This window comes from Lissotriton helveticus, chromosome 11, assembly GCF_964261635.1.
Source record: "Lissotriton helveticus chromosome 11, aLisHel1.1, whole genome shotgun sequence".
NCBI lineage: Eukaryota > Metazoa > Chordata > Amphibia > Caudata > Salamandridae > Lissotriton > Lissotriton helveticus.
The window spans coordinates 1,077,228,011-1,077,244,408 of NC_136072.1; the positions used below are offsets into that span (position 1 = coordinate 1,077,228,011).

At 46.7% G+C, this 16,398-nt stretch overlaps 1 protein-coding gene across 1 annotated transcript in view; it reads left to right on the plus strand.

Annotated features, from left to right (window-relative positions):
* Positions 1-14,414, plus strand: part of TMEM233 (transmembrane protein 233) — a 265,203-nt gene extending 250,789 nt beyond the window's left edge. The window contains exon 3 of the mRNA XM_078667649.1: positions 11,655-14,414. Within this exon, the coding sequence (XP_078523775.1) occupies positions 11,655-11,666 (12 nt within the window). The 3' untranslated portion in view covers positions 11,667-14,414. The remainder of the gene's footprint in view (positions 1-11,654) is intronic.
* The last annotated feature ends 1,984 nt before the right edge of the window (positions 14,415-16,398 follow it).

A 16,398-nucleotide genomic window follows, 5' to 3' on the forward strand; every position in this document is an offset into this window, starting at 1 on the left:
CAGACACAACAATGAAAATGCAGTCACTACAACGGGAGCAATGAAGAAAATACAGGCAATACAATGGAGGATGAGCAAACCTAGGGCCTACCACTGGCCACCAGGGATGAGGCGCAGGTGGTAGCCTGCGGGTGGAGGAGGGCGTCAAACTTCATCAGCAGCGGCAGCTGGGGCAGGAACACACAGGCGGTGCTGTGTGGAGGGGGAGCGACCTACCTGGAAGGGTCAAGGGTCGCTCTCCTCACAGCGCAGCGGCCGGCCTATATGGGGAAGTGGGAGGGAGAAGCAGCTGGGAGGCGGGAGGTGGGGGCAGCGAATGGGCAGTCGGGGGTGGGGCCGCAGGGGATGCAGCGGCGAGGGGCGACAAAGGAAATAGAAGGCAAAAGGGCACAACAATTGAGGGGGAAACGAGTGGCACAGAAGGCAGAAAGGTCACAAAAAGGGTAAAAGGTCACAAATGTACAGGGGGAAACGAGTGGCACAGAGGCACAAAGGTCCCAAGAAAGTGCAGAAAGGTCACAAAAAATGGGGGGAAACGAGTGGCACAGAGGCACAAATGTCCCAAGAAAGGGCAGAAAGGTCACAAAAAACGGGGGGAAACGAGTGTCACAGAGGCACAAAGGTCCCAAGAAAGGGCAGAAAGGTCAGAAAAAATTGGGGGAAACGAGTGGCACAGAGGCACAAAGGTCACAAGAAAGGGCAGAAAGGTCACAAAAAACGGGGGGAAACGAGTGGCACAGAGGCTGAAAGGTCCCAAGAAAGGGCAGAAAGACCCTGAATCAGATGCCCAGGGTGCTGGTCATAACGAGTCGATGGCGGACGATCAGGGGGAAGACCTAAGAACTCTGATGTTGGAGATGCGCTCTAGTTTATGCAACATAGACACCAAGTTGGATACTCTAACTACGCAACTGGATTCTGTCAAGACCACCCACAAGACCCGTTTGGATGGCCTTGCAAATCGACACTTTGAGTTCCAAGAGTTCCAGGTGGAAACAAAAAAACAGCAGCTGCATATGGATAAACTGTTGGGAATCATTAGGGCCAAAAATGATGATTTGGAGGCGAGGTCTAGAAGGAATAACCTCTGCATTACAGGCATTCCGGAGACGACCGCCATTTCCAAAATGGAGACCTTTGTTGCAGACCTACTACACGAGCTGTTCGACCCTCACTTATCATCATTCTTCGTGGTAGAGAGGGCCCACAGATCTCTGGGGCCGAAACCGCCTATTGGTGCGACACCTAGACCGATCCTGGCCAAGTTGCTGAATTATCAGGACAGAGATCTGGTTTTACCCCTAGCAAGGGAAAAAGGTCAAATATCCCATAAAGGTAACACTATTTCATTTTATCCCGAATTTACCCCGGCGGTGCAGGCGGCTCGCCGGGAATTCCTCCCCACCAAGCGTATCCTCATGCAGGCGTAGATCCCTTACTCCCTACTCTATCCAGCTAAGCTGGTCCCACACGACGGCACTGCTCACTATTTCACGGATGCGAAATCCGCTTTGAAGTTTGCCAAGCATGTAGGTGGGAAGAAGGCGAAAGCAACGGACGCTGCTGGTGGAACACCGGCTGGCCATCTTAGTGATAATGACTAACTCTGTTCTTCTGCCTTCGAGCGACATTCCGGTGTGCGGTGGTGGACCGGATGAGGCAATATTTATCATTTATCCATGTTCCTTTTCGCCGTCCAATTCCCTTGTTTTGCTGTGGGGTAACCGGGGGCCCGGTGGCCTGTAAACGCTTCTATATATCCTTCAAGCCGTACTTGCCGCCTGCTCTTCTGCAGTACTTTCGGTCACCCTGTGCAGATGGGGTAGTTTGCCGGTGTCGCCTTGCCCTCATGAGAGATCTCCCGTCATTGCTTTATATGTTCTTACCAGTTAAGTTTGGAATGGGTATGCTGCAACCTAATTGGGGGGTTGGAGTGGATGGTGGGTGGTGGGTAGGGTTTGTTTCATTGTTTTTGGCCAACATGCCGGTACGATGTGGATTGAAACATGTGACTGTTATTGGGTGTCTACGCCTTGCCTAGACTCACGTTTTGCATGTGAACAATTTATGCCGGACCACACACTGATGCACTGAATTTTTTTACATGGAATATAAGGGGGTTAAACGACAATAGTAAGGCCAGGTTGGTGCATGCCTATCTAACCAGACACAACATTGATATATGTTTCTTACAGGAAACTCATTTAAATGTCACACCGTACCAAAGATTGCGCCACAATAGGTGGGGATCAGTGTACTCTTCTATCTATTCCAATTATTCTCATGGGGTAGCAATTTTGATAAAGAAGGGGGTGGACTGGCAGGAGGACGCCATCCTCATGGATCCTGAGGGAAGGTTCATACTATTACATGGTAAACTGGGGGGTGTAGCGGTGATCTTACTTTTTTTTTAGATATCTGGTCTAGGATCAGAACTACTGGTTGTAGTATGATATTTTGGGGTGGTGATTTCAATGCTATATTGGACGCTGACCTAGACAGACGGGGCATGTCTCACGCCCTACATCCACAAGCTAGTGCTGCGTTACAAGCTGTTATGTCTGATGGTGACTTACTTGAGGTGTGGCGTGTCCATCATCCATTACTCGGAGAAGGGACGTGCATTTCTAGTCACGATAGCGCCTGGTCCCTCCTGGATTTTTGGTTGGTCTCACAGGATGTTGCAACCTGGGCCTCAAAGGTCCTCCACTTGGCGCGCTCTCTGTCAGACCCCGCCCCATGTATGCTTAGGGTACGACTCCCAAATGCACCCCGTGCTTTCACTTGGCGTTTGCCCCCACATGCTCTCCTAGATGAGACATTTAAAGAAGAAATCCGCTCTGATATTACTGACTACTTCTCTCTAAATGCTGGCTCAGTGGTTATTAGAGGTCAATGTACAGCTAGACAGGCTTGCGCATTGAAGGCTATTAGGGGGTACCATCTCTACCCTGGAAGCTCAGATAAAAGATCTTGAAAACCGGTTTTACTCCACAAATGACCCGGGCTCTGCTGCACTCCTGAAAGCTAAACTATTGGAATTTGCCGAAGAGTCCCAGCGCGAGGTAAAATTCCTGGGTAAATATGCTGAAGCGCGGAGGTATGGTGAGGGAGACAGACTAGGCTGCACGCTGGCTGGCATGATCCGCCCAGCGAGATCCACCATGTATGTACACAAGCTTAACACCGCTGATGGAGACGTTATTAGGGGTCAGTCGGATGTCTTGGACGCCTTCTCGACATTTTACTCTAATCTTTACACTACCACCCAACAGACGAGCCCTGAGGGTTTGCAAGACTTTCTGGACTCCATAGCGATAGTTTGGTTCAATAATGTTCATAGGCAATATATGGACCTCCCCATCACGGCGGAGGATGTAGCTCAGGTCATAAAGAGCTTACCACTCGATAAGGCCCCTGGGCCTGACTGCCTGACTACTTCATTATTTAAAACATATGTGGAGGAATTGGCACCCAGACTATTTGCGTCTATGAGGAAGCCCTTGAGGTGGGTGTCCTACCCCAATCCATGAGGGAAGCTATAATCATCACCCTGTTAAAACCCGGGAAGGCAGAAACAGAGATTGATTCCCATCGGCCACTATCCCTAATAAACGTGGAAGTCAAAATCCTCGCTAAGCGACTTGCGAATAGGTTGCAACTTCTGCTCCCTATGATTGCACTCCCAGACCAATCTGGGTTTATCCCTGGGAGGTCGACCTCCCACAATCTGCGGACACTTTTCTCCGTCCTACATTATCTCCATCCAGAGGTGCATGCTGCTGCTATATTCTTAGACGCCACAAAGGCGCTTGACACGCTTGAATGGCCCTATTTGTTGACCATTTTAACACGTATGGGTCTGAGCCCGCTCTTTATTAATCATATCCGACTATTATACACTCTGCTGATGGCTCGGATTAGGGTTAACGGATTGCTTTCTGCTCCATTTCCCATAATGGATGGCACTAGACAGGGATGCCCCTTTTGGCCCCTGCTTTTTGCCATAGCTATGGAGCCCCTGGCTGCCCGGATCAGATAGCACCACACTGCCCAGGGTATTGGATTTAGTACCCGGAGTCTACTGATCTCGCTGTATGTGGACGATGTTACCCTGTACATCGTCCACACCTCAGGAGAACCTGAACCCAATCCTCAGGGAGTTCATTTGATTTGGGGGTCTTGCTGGAATTTCCATCAATTGGGCAACATCAGTGGTGTTTCCGTTGACTGATGGCACACCCCAAATAACATCTGAGTTCCCTTTGAGATTTTTGAGAGTGGATCTCTGGTGCCCTCGACTCTCTGATCCCTATGTGTTGGTCCAAGTGTCGTCGGAAGGAGCCGAGCCCATGGTATGATAGTGCCTTAGCATCTCTCAAAAGAGCCTGCAGACAGGCCAAGAGATTATGGAGGAAGTCGTTCGACCCTGAATTGAAGGCTTGTTATCTTGCTAAGATCAAAATCTACCACAGGGCGGTGTGTCAAACACGAGCCTCCTTCTATGCCCACGAGTTTCAGAATACTGCAAACCCCTCGAAACTCATTTTTAAGGTATTAAAGGACCTGATGGCTAAGAGAGCAGCCGCGGCGGAAATATGTTCGGACTCCCACTCTGAGGGCCTGGCCTCCTTCTTCCGCGAAAAAGTGCAAGCCATCTATCGTACTTTCCCAATGGACTCCCCTACTCCAGAGCGGGTTGGTCGCACTTTGGGAGACAGTGAGTGTCTTACCATCTTGCCCTCCCTATCTATGGAGGTGTTTGACTCTCTCAGCCTTAAAATTAAGTCAGGATCTCCGGCAGATCCGCTGAAACCGGCCCAACTTAAGACTCTGGCGCCGGTCTGGTCTCTGATCAACCTGTCCCTTTCCTCCGGAGTAGTTCCCGTCAGATGGAAGCAGGCTGTAGTCACGCCAATTTTGAAGAAGGCGACCCTTGACCCCCTTAAACCTGAAAACTACCGCCCTATCTCCTTACTTCCTTGGGCCACGAAAGTCGCGGCGGCCCATGTGAATGCCACCCTCTCAGACCATCTATCTAGGGCCAATATTCTTGACCCTACTCAGAACGGGTTCCGTGCAGGTCACAGCACGGAGACGGCCCTTCTTTCCATGGTCGAACATCTGCGGTCTGTGCTTGATGCGGGTCGGACGGCGGCACTATTGCTATTAGATCTCAGTGCCGCCTTCGACACGGTCTCGCATAGGATTTTGCTTCAGCGACTCGAGGAAGTGGGTGTCTCTGGCCTCGCCCTATGCTGGTTTCGATCTTTTCTCACTGATAGGTCATTCCAGGTGGCGATCCCGCCCGGTAAGTCGCCATCTTACCCGCTAGATCTGGGGGTCCCACAGGGGTCATCGCTGAGTCCCACTCTTTTCAATCTTTATGTGAGACCGCTGGCTGCGGTCGTCAAGCGGTGGGGCCTGACAATGGTCTCTTACGCAGATGACACGCAGCTGGCGGTCACACTGAGTGGGGACTCAGATTTGGAGGCTCCCAGGTTCCGCGATGGCTTACGTGCAGTGGCTCACTGGATGAATTCCAACTGTCTCCAGTTAAACACCAAGAAGACTGAGATTATGGTAGTTGGTAAACAGGTGGCATTGTGGGGTGACAAGTGGTGGCCTTCGGAATTGGGTGTGACTCCTTCACCAGCATCAGAGATAAAAAATGTGGGTGTCTGGCTTGATCCATCCCTCAGTTTCATCTGTCATACCAAGAAGGTGGCGGCTTCTTGCTATGGCATTATTAGAGGACTCAGACCTATCCTCAAATTCTTTGATGCACCCACGAGACAACTGGTGGTTCAAGCATCAGTGTTGTCTCGGTTGGACTATGCCAGCTCACTACTGGCGGGGATTAATCAATCAGAACTCTCTCGGTTGCAGCGAGTCCAAAATGCTGCTGCCCGAGTGGTGACAGGCTTGCCTAGGCGGTGCTCGGTGTCTAAATCCCTGCGCTCCCTCCATTGGCTCCCTGTGCAGCAGAGGATTAAATCCAAGGTTCTTTGCTTAGCGTTTAAAATTCTCAAGGGCACATCTCCCCAGATCTTAGAGAATCTGTTGACACCTTATGTTCCTTCGCGTACCCTCAGATCTCTGGGTCAGAACTTAGCAGTGGTTCCGCGTTTTAAACTGAGCAGAGTTGGTGGCCTCTCCATTCGAGTCCTGGAGGCAAGCTGGTGGAACTCCCTTCCTCTGCAAATCCGGACCATTGATGAGCTCCTTCAGTTCAGACGGGCCATTAAGACCTTTTTATTTGTTTAGCCTTTATGTTGTGTTTCATCTCCCTTCCGTTTCTTTTTAGGGCTGTGTTGTGTTTGCCTTATCAAAGCGCCAGGACGCCCCTTTGCTGGGGCAGCTGTGCGCGGTATAAATAAAAATAACATAACATAACAGATGGGAAGCCAAGGTAGTCAAATATTTGAGGGTGTGGCTGAGCCATGACACACAGGAGCTGTGGAACTTACATTTTGGAAGGGCGATTACCAGGCTAGAGGAGAAGGTTGCACTCTGGTCCAAACTGCCTCTGTCTGTGGCTGGGAAAATAGCTTTGGCGAAAATGGTTATATTACCACATTTCCTTTATTTATTTGTCAATGTGCCAATCCCCCTTACACTACATTTTTTACCACCCTTAGATCGCAGCTGATTTCCTTGGTTTGGCCCGGTAGACAAACCAGAATTTCCTGGGCTCTCCTGACGCTCCCACTGCGGCAGGGTGGCCTGGGAGCCCCAGACATGCACCTATACGCTCTATGTGCTCAGGCCCAATTTCTGCATGTTTGGGTCCACCCAACGCTGTACCAGCCACATGTGGCAGTTGAGATTGATATGGCAGCCCCTGTCCCGATCAAGGTGGCACTATACCAGACGTCATAGTGTCGCCGAGGAGATGTGGACACTGCGGGTACTCTGCGTTGGGAGTGGGGTGAGCTGCAGAAGAGGGCAGATATCCCATTACTTTATGCTCCTTCCATCCCGCTGGCTCAGAATCCTATGCTTCCGTGTATCCTGGATGGTATCAGCAAAACTCAAGCTCACGACATGCACCTCCACACTTTTGCAGACCTGTATCCTCAGGATGAGTTTAGGCCTCCCCCAGTAGCGGCGGCAGATCAGGCTTCACCCTTTGCAGAGCTCTTTTTACATCACAAGTTGCTTACGGCATGCCGCGCCCTATGGGACGGGTTCCCTGCGGCTCCTCCATAATTGCTTGCCTTAGAGAAAATTTTGAAATCCTCTTCCCCCCCAAGCTTTTCACGCGTCTATATACCCAAATGCAAAACACTAACCTGGTGGTGAATATCAAGTCCCTTCAGGGCTGGAATAGCGAGCTTCCCGCGCTGCTGACAGAAGACCAGTGGGAGTTCTGCTGTAGACAGCTCACTGAACTCTCTCCAAACTATAGGCTACACCTGATTCATTTTAAATTTTGACATAGATTTTACAGGACGCCTGTGGGGCTGCACCGTATGAAGCTTAGGGAAGATGAGAGCTGCTGGCGCTGTAAATATACTCCTGCCTCTTTCTTGCATGTTGCTTGGGAATGACCACAGGTAGCCCGATTTTGGATCGAGGTTTTTGCTGTTGTGAAACAATTTATAGGCTGTGTGGATGCTCCTACCCCGGTCCTGGGCCTCTGGGATATGTGAAGGATACACCGCCAAATCACCGTAAGCTGCATGCACTCCTTTTACTTTATGCTAAAAGACAGGCTGCTATTTGCTGGGGACGGAAGAGGGCACCCACAATCAAGGATTGGTTGCATGATGTCACGTATGGCTACACACAGTTGTGCACTTTTTGGGAACTTATGCCCCAAACCTCGAGGCCCCGCAACATATGGGAACCATTTCTAGACTGGGCTCGGAAACAGCCTGAGTCTCCTGTACATGTACACACCGCTGACGATTAGTTGTATGATGCGACTCTGTATTGTTTTAATTTGCTTAAATCACTAGGTATGTTCTGGAATTTCAGGTACTGGAGGGGTGGGTCTGCCTGTGCCTTTTCTGGTCATGCTCCCCCTATGGTTCATCTCATATTCATGCTTACCATGTTTTGAAATGACGATTGTGGTCTAGAGGTCTACACACTGTCTACAGTTGCAAGCGCGGGAATCACCCGTTGCCTATTACCATGCTCTGTAATCCATTGTATTGTGGTGATATATTGCATATATTGATATATTGTCCTGATGACTTTTCTATGTTAGAATTGTCAGCTTCTGTTTTCTTTCTTGAAACTTAAATTAAAAAAATTAAATTTAAAAAACATCTTGGGACCTCATTACAAGAGGCCACCTACTTCTAATGAGGCTGATGGCGACAGTTTTGGTGTGAGAGCCATGGCCACACCGCAAACCGGTTTACTTCACCTAGAGATTCCAGCTGTTTAAAACAAAAGAAATCTCGGGGAAAAGTCTAGGAGAAAGTGTGGCACGTCCGGGAGAATTGGGCCCAGAAGTACAGATTCTCTCGGTAATTCCATATTTCTGACTGAACCCTGATATTCTAACTCATGGGCTGGATTTAGCAGGTACCGCCGGTATAGGTCACTCCTCGGGTAAGGAAATATCATCACGTTTCCTGGGTCACGCTTAATGAGAACTCATTAAGCAAACACTGCACAAGCAATACATGCAACCTTCAATACACACGCAGGAAATCCAGACCCTGACACCAGCCATCCGCTGCTTCTAAGATTAACTGCAGTACTGCAGAGACCGATCCGGCCTTCAAGACTTGCACACCGCACCTAGGGGCATATTATCAACAACTAGCGATATTTATCGCTAAAGAAGCTTAGCAAAAAATTTTTTATCGCCAAGCATCGCCGGATTTGATCGCAGAGATAACGTGCTATTAGCAACGTTTATCTCCAATGCGAAAAAAAAACTGGCGATAGCGGCAAAATACGTGAATATCGCTGGAAAACCATCGATATCCACGCATCATCGCCAATAGGGTCTTAGCCAGAATATCCATCTCCCATTGGATACAATGGCTAAGAACTGGTCTGAGCAGGCGTTAGTTTTTAGCGATATTCGCTCGTAGCGCGAATTTTTTTATCGCTACGCCTGCCTTGCTAATAGGCGATAGCGACGTTAGCGACTGCTTTCAGTCGTTAACTGGTTGGGTACGCCCACTTTGCATGTCATTAGCGATAAATATCGCTGACATGCAAAGCGGGCCCCAAACCGCTCGCTATCACCTAAAAGCTGTCGCTAACTGATGTTAGGGACAGCTTGCTAATAGGGCAATGAAATTATCGCCGCTTTGCGGGCAAAAACGTCTGCAAAATCGGCGATAATTTCATTTCGCCTGCCTTGACAATATGCCTCCTAGAGACACAAAACACATGCAGAATATAGCTCCTCTCGCCATCCCACACCAACCCTCACTTCTTCAGACCTCTATAGACATGTAAACAAGAGCTGTGCAGGATGCATATCCATAACTGTCAAAACTGTGCAGGAACTCAGACACATACCTCCCAGAGCTGAACAAGAACACTCATCCATACCTCCTAAAGCTGTGCAGGAACACACACCCATACCTCTCAGAGCTGAACAAGAACACTCATCCATACTTCCTAAAGCTGTGCAGGAACGCTTTTCCATCTCTCCCAGTGTTTTGAGGAACAGACATCCATACCTTCCTGAGCTGTGCAGGAACACACACCCATACCTCCCAGAGCTGAGTAGGAACGCAGATTGATATGTCCCAAAGTTTTGCAGGAATGCCCACCCATGCCTCCCAGAGCTGTGCAGGAGGGCTGATTCACATGTCCCAGAGGTTTGTAGGTACGCACATCCATACCTCCCAGAGCTGTGCAGGAACACACACCTATACCTCCCGGAGCTGAGTAGGAACGCAGATTGATATGTCCCAAAGGTTTGCAGGAATGCCCACCCATACCTCCCAGAGCTGTGCAGGAGTGCTGATACACATGTCCCAGAGGTTTGTAGGTACGCACATCCATACCTCCCAGAGCTGTGCAGGCACACACACCCATACCTCCCGGAGCTGAGTAGGAACGCAGATTGATATGTCCCAAAGGTTTGTAGGAACGCACATCCTTACCTCCCAGAGCTGTGCTGAAATTCACCTCCATAACACCTGGAGCTGTGCAGGAATACACATCCATACCTCCGGGACCTGTGCAGGAGCACACACCCACACCTCCCAGAACTGTGCAGGAACACACACACATACCTCCCAGAGCTGTGCAGGAACACACACCCATACCCGCCACCCAGAGCTGTGCATGAGCACTGATTCACATGTCCCAGAGGTTTGTAGGTACGTACATTCATACCTCCCAGAGCTGTGCAGGAATTCACCTCCATAGCACTTGAAGCTGTGCAGGACTACACACCTATTCCTCCCAGAGCTGTGCAGGAACACCCACCCATACCTCCCAGAGCTGTGCAGGAAGACACACCCATACCTCCCAGAGCTGTGCCGGCACACACACAGTCATACCTCCCAGAGCTGTGCAGGAATACACACCCATACCTCCCAGAGCTGTGCAGGAGCACTGATTCACATGTCCCAGAGGTTTGTAGGTACGTACATTCATACCTCCCAGAGCTGTGCAGGAATTCACCTCCATAGCACTTGAAGCTGTGCAGGACTACACACCTATTCCTCCCAGAGCTGTGCAGGAACACCCACCCATACCTCCCAGAGCTGTGCAGGAAGACACACCCATACCTCCCAGAGCTGTGCCGGCACACACACAGTCATACCTCCCAGAGCTGTGCAGGAATACACACCCATACCTCCCAGAGCTGTGCAGGAGCACTGATTCACATGTCCCAGAGGTTTGTAGGTACGTACATTCATACCTCCCAGAGATGTGCAGGAATTCACCTCCATAGCACTCAGAGTTGTGCAGGAATACACATCCATAGCTCCCAGAGCTGTGCAGGAACACACACTCATACCTCCCGGAGCTGTGCAGGAACACACACTCATACCTCCCAGAGCTGTGCAGGAACACACACCCATACCTCCCGGAACTGTGCAGGAACACACACCCATACCCCCCGGAGCTGTAATGGAACGCTGATTCATATGTACGAGAGGTTTGCAGGAACGCACATCCATACCTGCCAGAGCTGGGTAGTAATTCCCACCCAAGACATCACACAGCACTGAGAGGCCACACCAGTGTCAGTCAAATGCACTATAAAAATATACATACCATGAAATGAACCTAGTGGTTGCATTTTTCCTGCTCTTGCAGGTATGTACCTCCTACTTAAAGGCAAAATAGCAGCCTCTATATCTGATTGGGCGGCGGGGGGGGAGTGGGGTTAAGGAAATACTGTACGCACAGGTAAGGAAGCCATTTGTGTAGGACACAAAGTAAGCAATAAGTTCTAGCAGCAGCTAATTCAAAGTCTCAAGGGAAGCCATCTTCTAGAGTGGCTAGAAATACTAATAAAAAAGTCTGATCTCACATATCAAAGAACTGGTGAGTGATATGAACTGAAACCTAATGTTGTTATTCAACAGTATATTGAACCACTAATCCAGGAAATAGTTGCTTTAATAGGACTCAGCGCTTAAATAATGCAACTGTCAAGCCTAGGCGATGAATAATTTAAACACTTATTGAATTCTCTCTGTTTGCATTTGCAGCATATAGTATGAAGGCCAAAGTCATCTGGGATTTCCTCTAAAAACCCAAGGAACACGTTGAAGAAAACATACCTTCCCTGTACTGTTCAGCACAGCCCCTCAAGCGTCTCCTGAGGCAAGTGATTGGTAGATGAGCGGAGAGTGGCACGTCAGCGTGTCGGAACCTTTGTCACCAGATTTGGAAGAAAAGGATTGGCTGCAATGAAGTGATCCTCCACCATGGACTTAGGGAGTTTCTCCCTTTGAAAACTACTGAGTACTCTGTTCTGATTGCACTGAGGTTCCTTGGGCTTGGCGGAGCCTTACACATCTAGAGTGTTTACAATAAAATATGAATATGAAACAAAAAAGAAAATCAACAAACTATCCATACAATGGTTGTTTTTCAGGGATCTAAGGTAACCCAAAATCAGTTAGGCACAATGGATCCTCCCCATAAAAAAATATAATTGTCAAAACAGCATGATGATGCATCATCTCTACCATACTTTGTCCTCAGCCAATAGTGTTTACAGATTCCTCCCTCTATTTTTCTATGCTTCATGTCAATCTTACATGTTGTGTTCCTTCTTACACTAACTATGTGATGGATATCTTGCATTTTTGTTTTACTATATTATGTTTTAAGAGCCTACGATTAGGTTTATATCTACCTGTTAACTTGCTGACCTCTTTCTACAAGTACCACGCGGTGCCACACGTGAAGCATCTGGATGGCAGTTGATTCTACACTGTAATTTTGCAAATGTTTTTATTTAAATGACTAGAGCTATAGCAATGAGACAGTGCCTTCTTTATTAAATGTGTCTTAACATTGAGATTGGGTGCACAATGAGGGGACTTCTGCACATATTCTATCTGCTTGGCTCTGTTATTGCTAGTCCTACTTTTTGGGTCTGAAAATTATGTACCATATCTAGTTTAGTTTACAAATACATATTCCAATACCCATATTCAATAACTTTGATCAAATTCAACCAAATCTAATGAGTTCTTCTCAATTACTAATTTCTCTTCTCAGTCAGTTGTATTACTTCAAATCATACTGATGTTCTTTTCAAATTCCATGGTTGGATCCTTTGCAGCGCCTCTTGAGAGGAAGTAAGCACTATATAAATACCCACACCATACCATAACAAAAAGATGTGAGCAGGGCAACTTGAAACCCATAGGCTGAGCAAGGATAATGGCACCTACCGGGCATAGATTTTATCTTTAAACTTCTTACCGGACGCAGCCGGGACACTTAGATTCCTGTTTTGTCTACAATAATCATCATCTTGACTAGGAGTTTAAAGAATAACCATTCTTCAAATTAATATTCACTTTGTGATGCAATACCCGTGAACTATCTGAGCTGAATGTCAGAGACAGTACTCCTATTTAGAATGAAGCCTTTCCAGTATAACATGTGATGCATGACTTATCTGTTGTCCGACATATTGCCAACTTCTTACGTCTTACTATGACTGCATGTGTTACTTTGTGTGGCATGTGTGTGAGTGAATGAGTATGTACATACTTGCAACAGAAACCTGGGGTCAATTTGAAAACTTCTAAAAGTTTCTTATCTGTTTACACCTTGCAGGCAAAGTTTTGGGGGCTATCAGGGTCTTTTTCTAGCAAAGCTGAACAGTGTTGGAGGAAGTTTACTATACTGTTGAGGGAGTTATGCAAAGCAGGCAGGTGGATAACTCCCCCTGTCCATCTGCCGTACATCATATAGGCAGCAAAGTAGGCATTTACTTGGCGAGGAAGTGCATGTTTCTTAGACTGATAACCCTCAACTAATCAATTGTTTTTCTTAAACAGTGACACAAATGGGAGCACACAATTTCAAGTTAGCACTCACCATCCTAAAAATCTAACCCTTAAATATCACTCACTACTGCAATGAAATACTGTCCAGCCAGAGGAAGAGTCAATTTAGCACACACTCACCCTTTGTCGAAACCCAACAGAAACTAACCTAAAAATAACTACAAGGTGGGACGGGTAGCATGTCTAAATGTTGCAAGTGTGCAGGGCTTACATGGTTGTGTGTGTCAACCTTATGGACCTGGTTACACAGTTTTTTCTCAGGATATTCGTGTGTTAGTAAAGGCTTTGCCTTGACCCGTGTATTTACAGGAGGAAGATCTACCAACTCGCAAAGAAAATAACTTTTGTGAATTATAAACCTGCAGCTTTCAGGAGTACACATTTCAGACACCTGGTAATTCATATTGTAGACCCAACTATGGAGTCACACACCTCTTCTCCTGATAAATGCTTTGTAACTCAGACATGGAAATTAAAGATTAATTTACAAATAAGATGAAGGTATGAAAAAACCATTTACAGAAGAAACTTTGTGAATCAGGCCCTATAGGTCTTAAACTGGATATAACTTTTCATCCTTTCTAAATGACATCCATTTTTAGAGCATTTCCTCAGAAGGTTCTGCAGGTTATATTGTAATAAAATGATGGTCACTTTCCTAATTGTTTTTAAAGTTACCAGTAAAACATATATCACAACTAAAGGTGCTGCAACCCAAACCTCCTAAGACCCAAGAGCCAAAGAAGCATAAATCCAACGGTATCACACACATTGCTCTCTCCATTGACTCCCTCAACAGGTATTACTGTGGGATGTTGGTAGACAATTTTGTTTTAACTCTCTCTTTTCAAATATATTTATTATGTATATTGTTGGCACTGGCCAAACTTATTCCAGCTTTGAGAATGTAAATAATAAAATCTGTGGATTTGTACTGCATCCAAGTGTGACCATTTTTTCGAGGTGGTGTTTCAGAAGGCAAACCTGGTTGGTTTTGAGTTACATAGAAAGGGAAACAATGCTTTTCAAACTTTTGGACCATCAGATTGTTTTGTTTGTATTCCAAATTGTCAATAGGATTTGGTCATGGTTGTGAGTTACCTGCAGCTATTTACTGATGCAACATTATTTTGAGCATATTGGAAGGTCCTTGCTAGACTATCTGCTTTGCTCTGTAAAACAACCATCATAAAGATTTTTCAATGAGTATGTGTCTTACGCCCAGCTTACTACGAGTTTAGGGTTAAATTCTGATCCCTGTGCGAACACATGTTTACGCAGAAATCGGAAACACGAGTTGTGTGTTAACAATTACACCGTTGTGGTTTTTCCCTGATAAATTCCTGTTTGTCAAACCTGCCAAGATTTATTGGGGGAAATGGCCCATAACAATAGGTGAAACTTGCCCATTCAGTGGGCTAAGGATCGATTCCTCAAGATATTCCTAGTATTGCTGTTGAAAACTCGAAATAGGAGGTATTTACTAGGTGTGGCAAATACTCTATCCTTATCCGACAAAATTGTATAGAGAGTTCTAATAGCCAAAAACAATTCACACCTTCTGATGGAATAACATTTTGTGAATCAGGCGCTTACAGAGGATTCAATCTTTCTTACAACCAAGTGCCACTGGAAGAAGAATGTCTACAGCCACTACCGGTTCCAGTTATCAAAGGCTTTCACTCAGAATCGAAACACTCACAGAGCACAAAAGTGAACAAATTGTTGCTGAGGATCAAGGAACCAGCATTCACAATATGAAGCATGTTCCATAGATTTTTTTTGTGCCATTGAGACAAAACTTCTCCAAGAATTCATGTCACGTGGGAAGGTGTTAGAAAGTCTAGCAGACAAATATTTTGTTAGTGATGGTGGACATCAAGTGGAACCTCTGGTCAGTATAACACTAAATTTAACAGTGGTTTGTTAAAAGCCCTTAGGCTCAGAGGTATTGTATTGTGTTGTAATTGCATTTATATAGCACTTACTACCCCTGATGAGGTGTGAAAGCGCGTTTTTCAGCGAGTAGCACGCTACTCCGGAACCCATAAAGGGTTAGTATAGTGAAATATTAGAAAATTAAAGGACACTGCCCAAGCTCAGGGACTCAATTTTATTTTCATCCTTCAAAATTTGATTTAAAAAAGGCTGTTGATGATTTCATAGTAGATTGTTTCTCTAAGCTAAGCAGTGCATTAAAATGAAATTTTTTGAATCAAAGATGTGTAATCAGAATGAAGTTACCTTCCTGGTGACTCTGTTTCTCTTTGGCTCCAGGTTGTCTCCCATTATCACTCTGTGGGTAAGATTCCACCCAGCTCTTCCTTACGAGTCAGGAGGCGTGGAAGTACCTCATGGAATTCTGCTCTGCCTGATTCTAAGTAGGACGGATTTTCCACAGTGTGGGAGAACGAGACCCGGTTTTGCTGTGCGGTAATCCCACACTGCAAAATGCTGCAGCCAAGCACCATTCCTTGTCTGTTATTTTCAAACAAGGGCAATTAAACAATGCTCCCCCTGCCAGAAATAACCTTCCTCATCCCTTCCCTACTGCTTCCATGTCCACACCCTTCCCCTCCACCCCACCTAGTAATCCCCACATACATTTACAACATGCTCAAAGCATGTTGTGAATGTATGTGTTAAACCCCCAGAATTGGGAATTGATATTAATGATCAGAAAAATCGCTTTCAAATTGTAATACCCCATTCCATGGGGTTTAACTTTCAATTGCACAGTAGTGAGTCTGATTTATTGCACATTAATGAAAAGTTTGCATGTGGATTTACAGTGTGGTGAATCTGCTCCAGTGCTGTGCAATTCACAATGAAGGCCCTAGTGGTGTATTGTAAACGGCTTCTATACCAGTCTGGTAGCTTAGTGGGCTAATGCGTCCGCTGTAGGGGCCTGTGTTCGACCTTG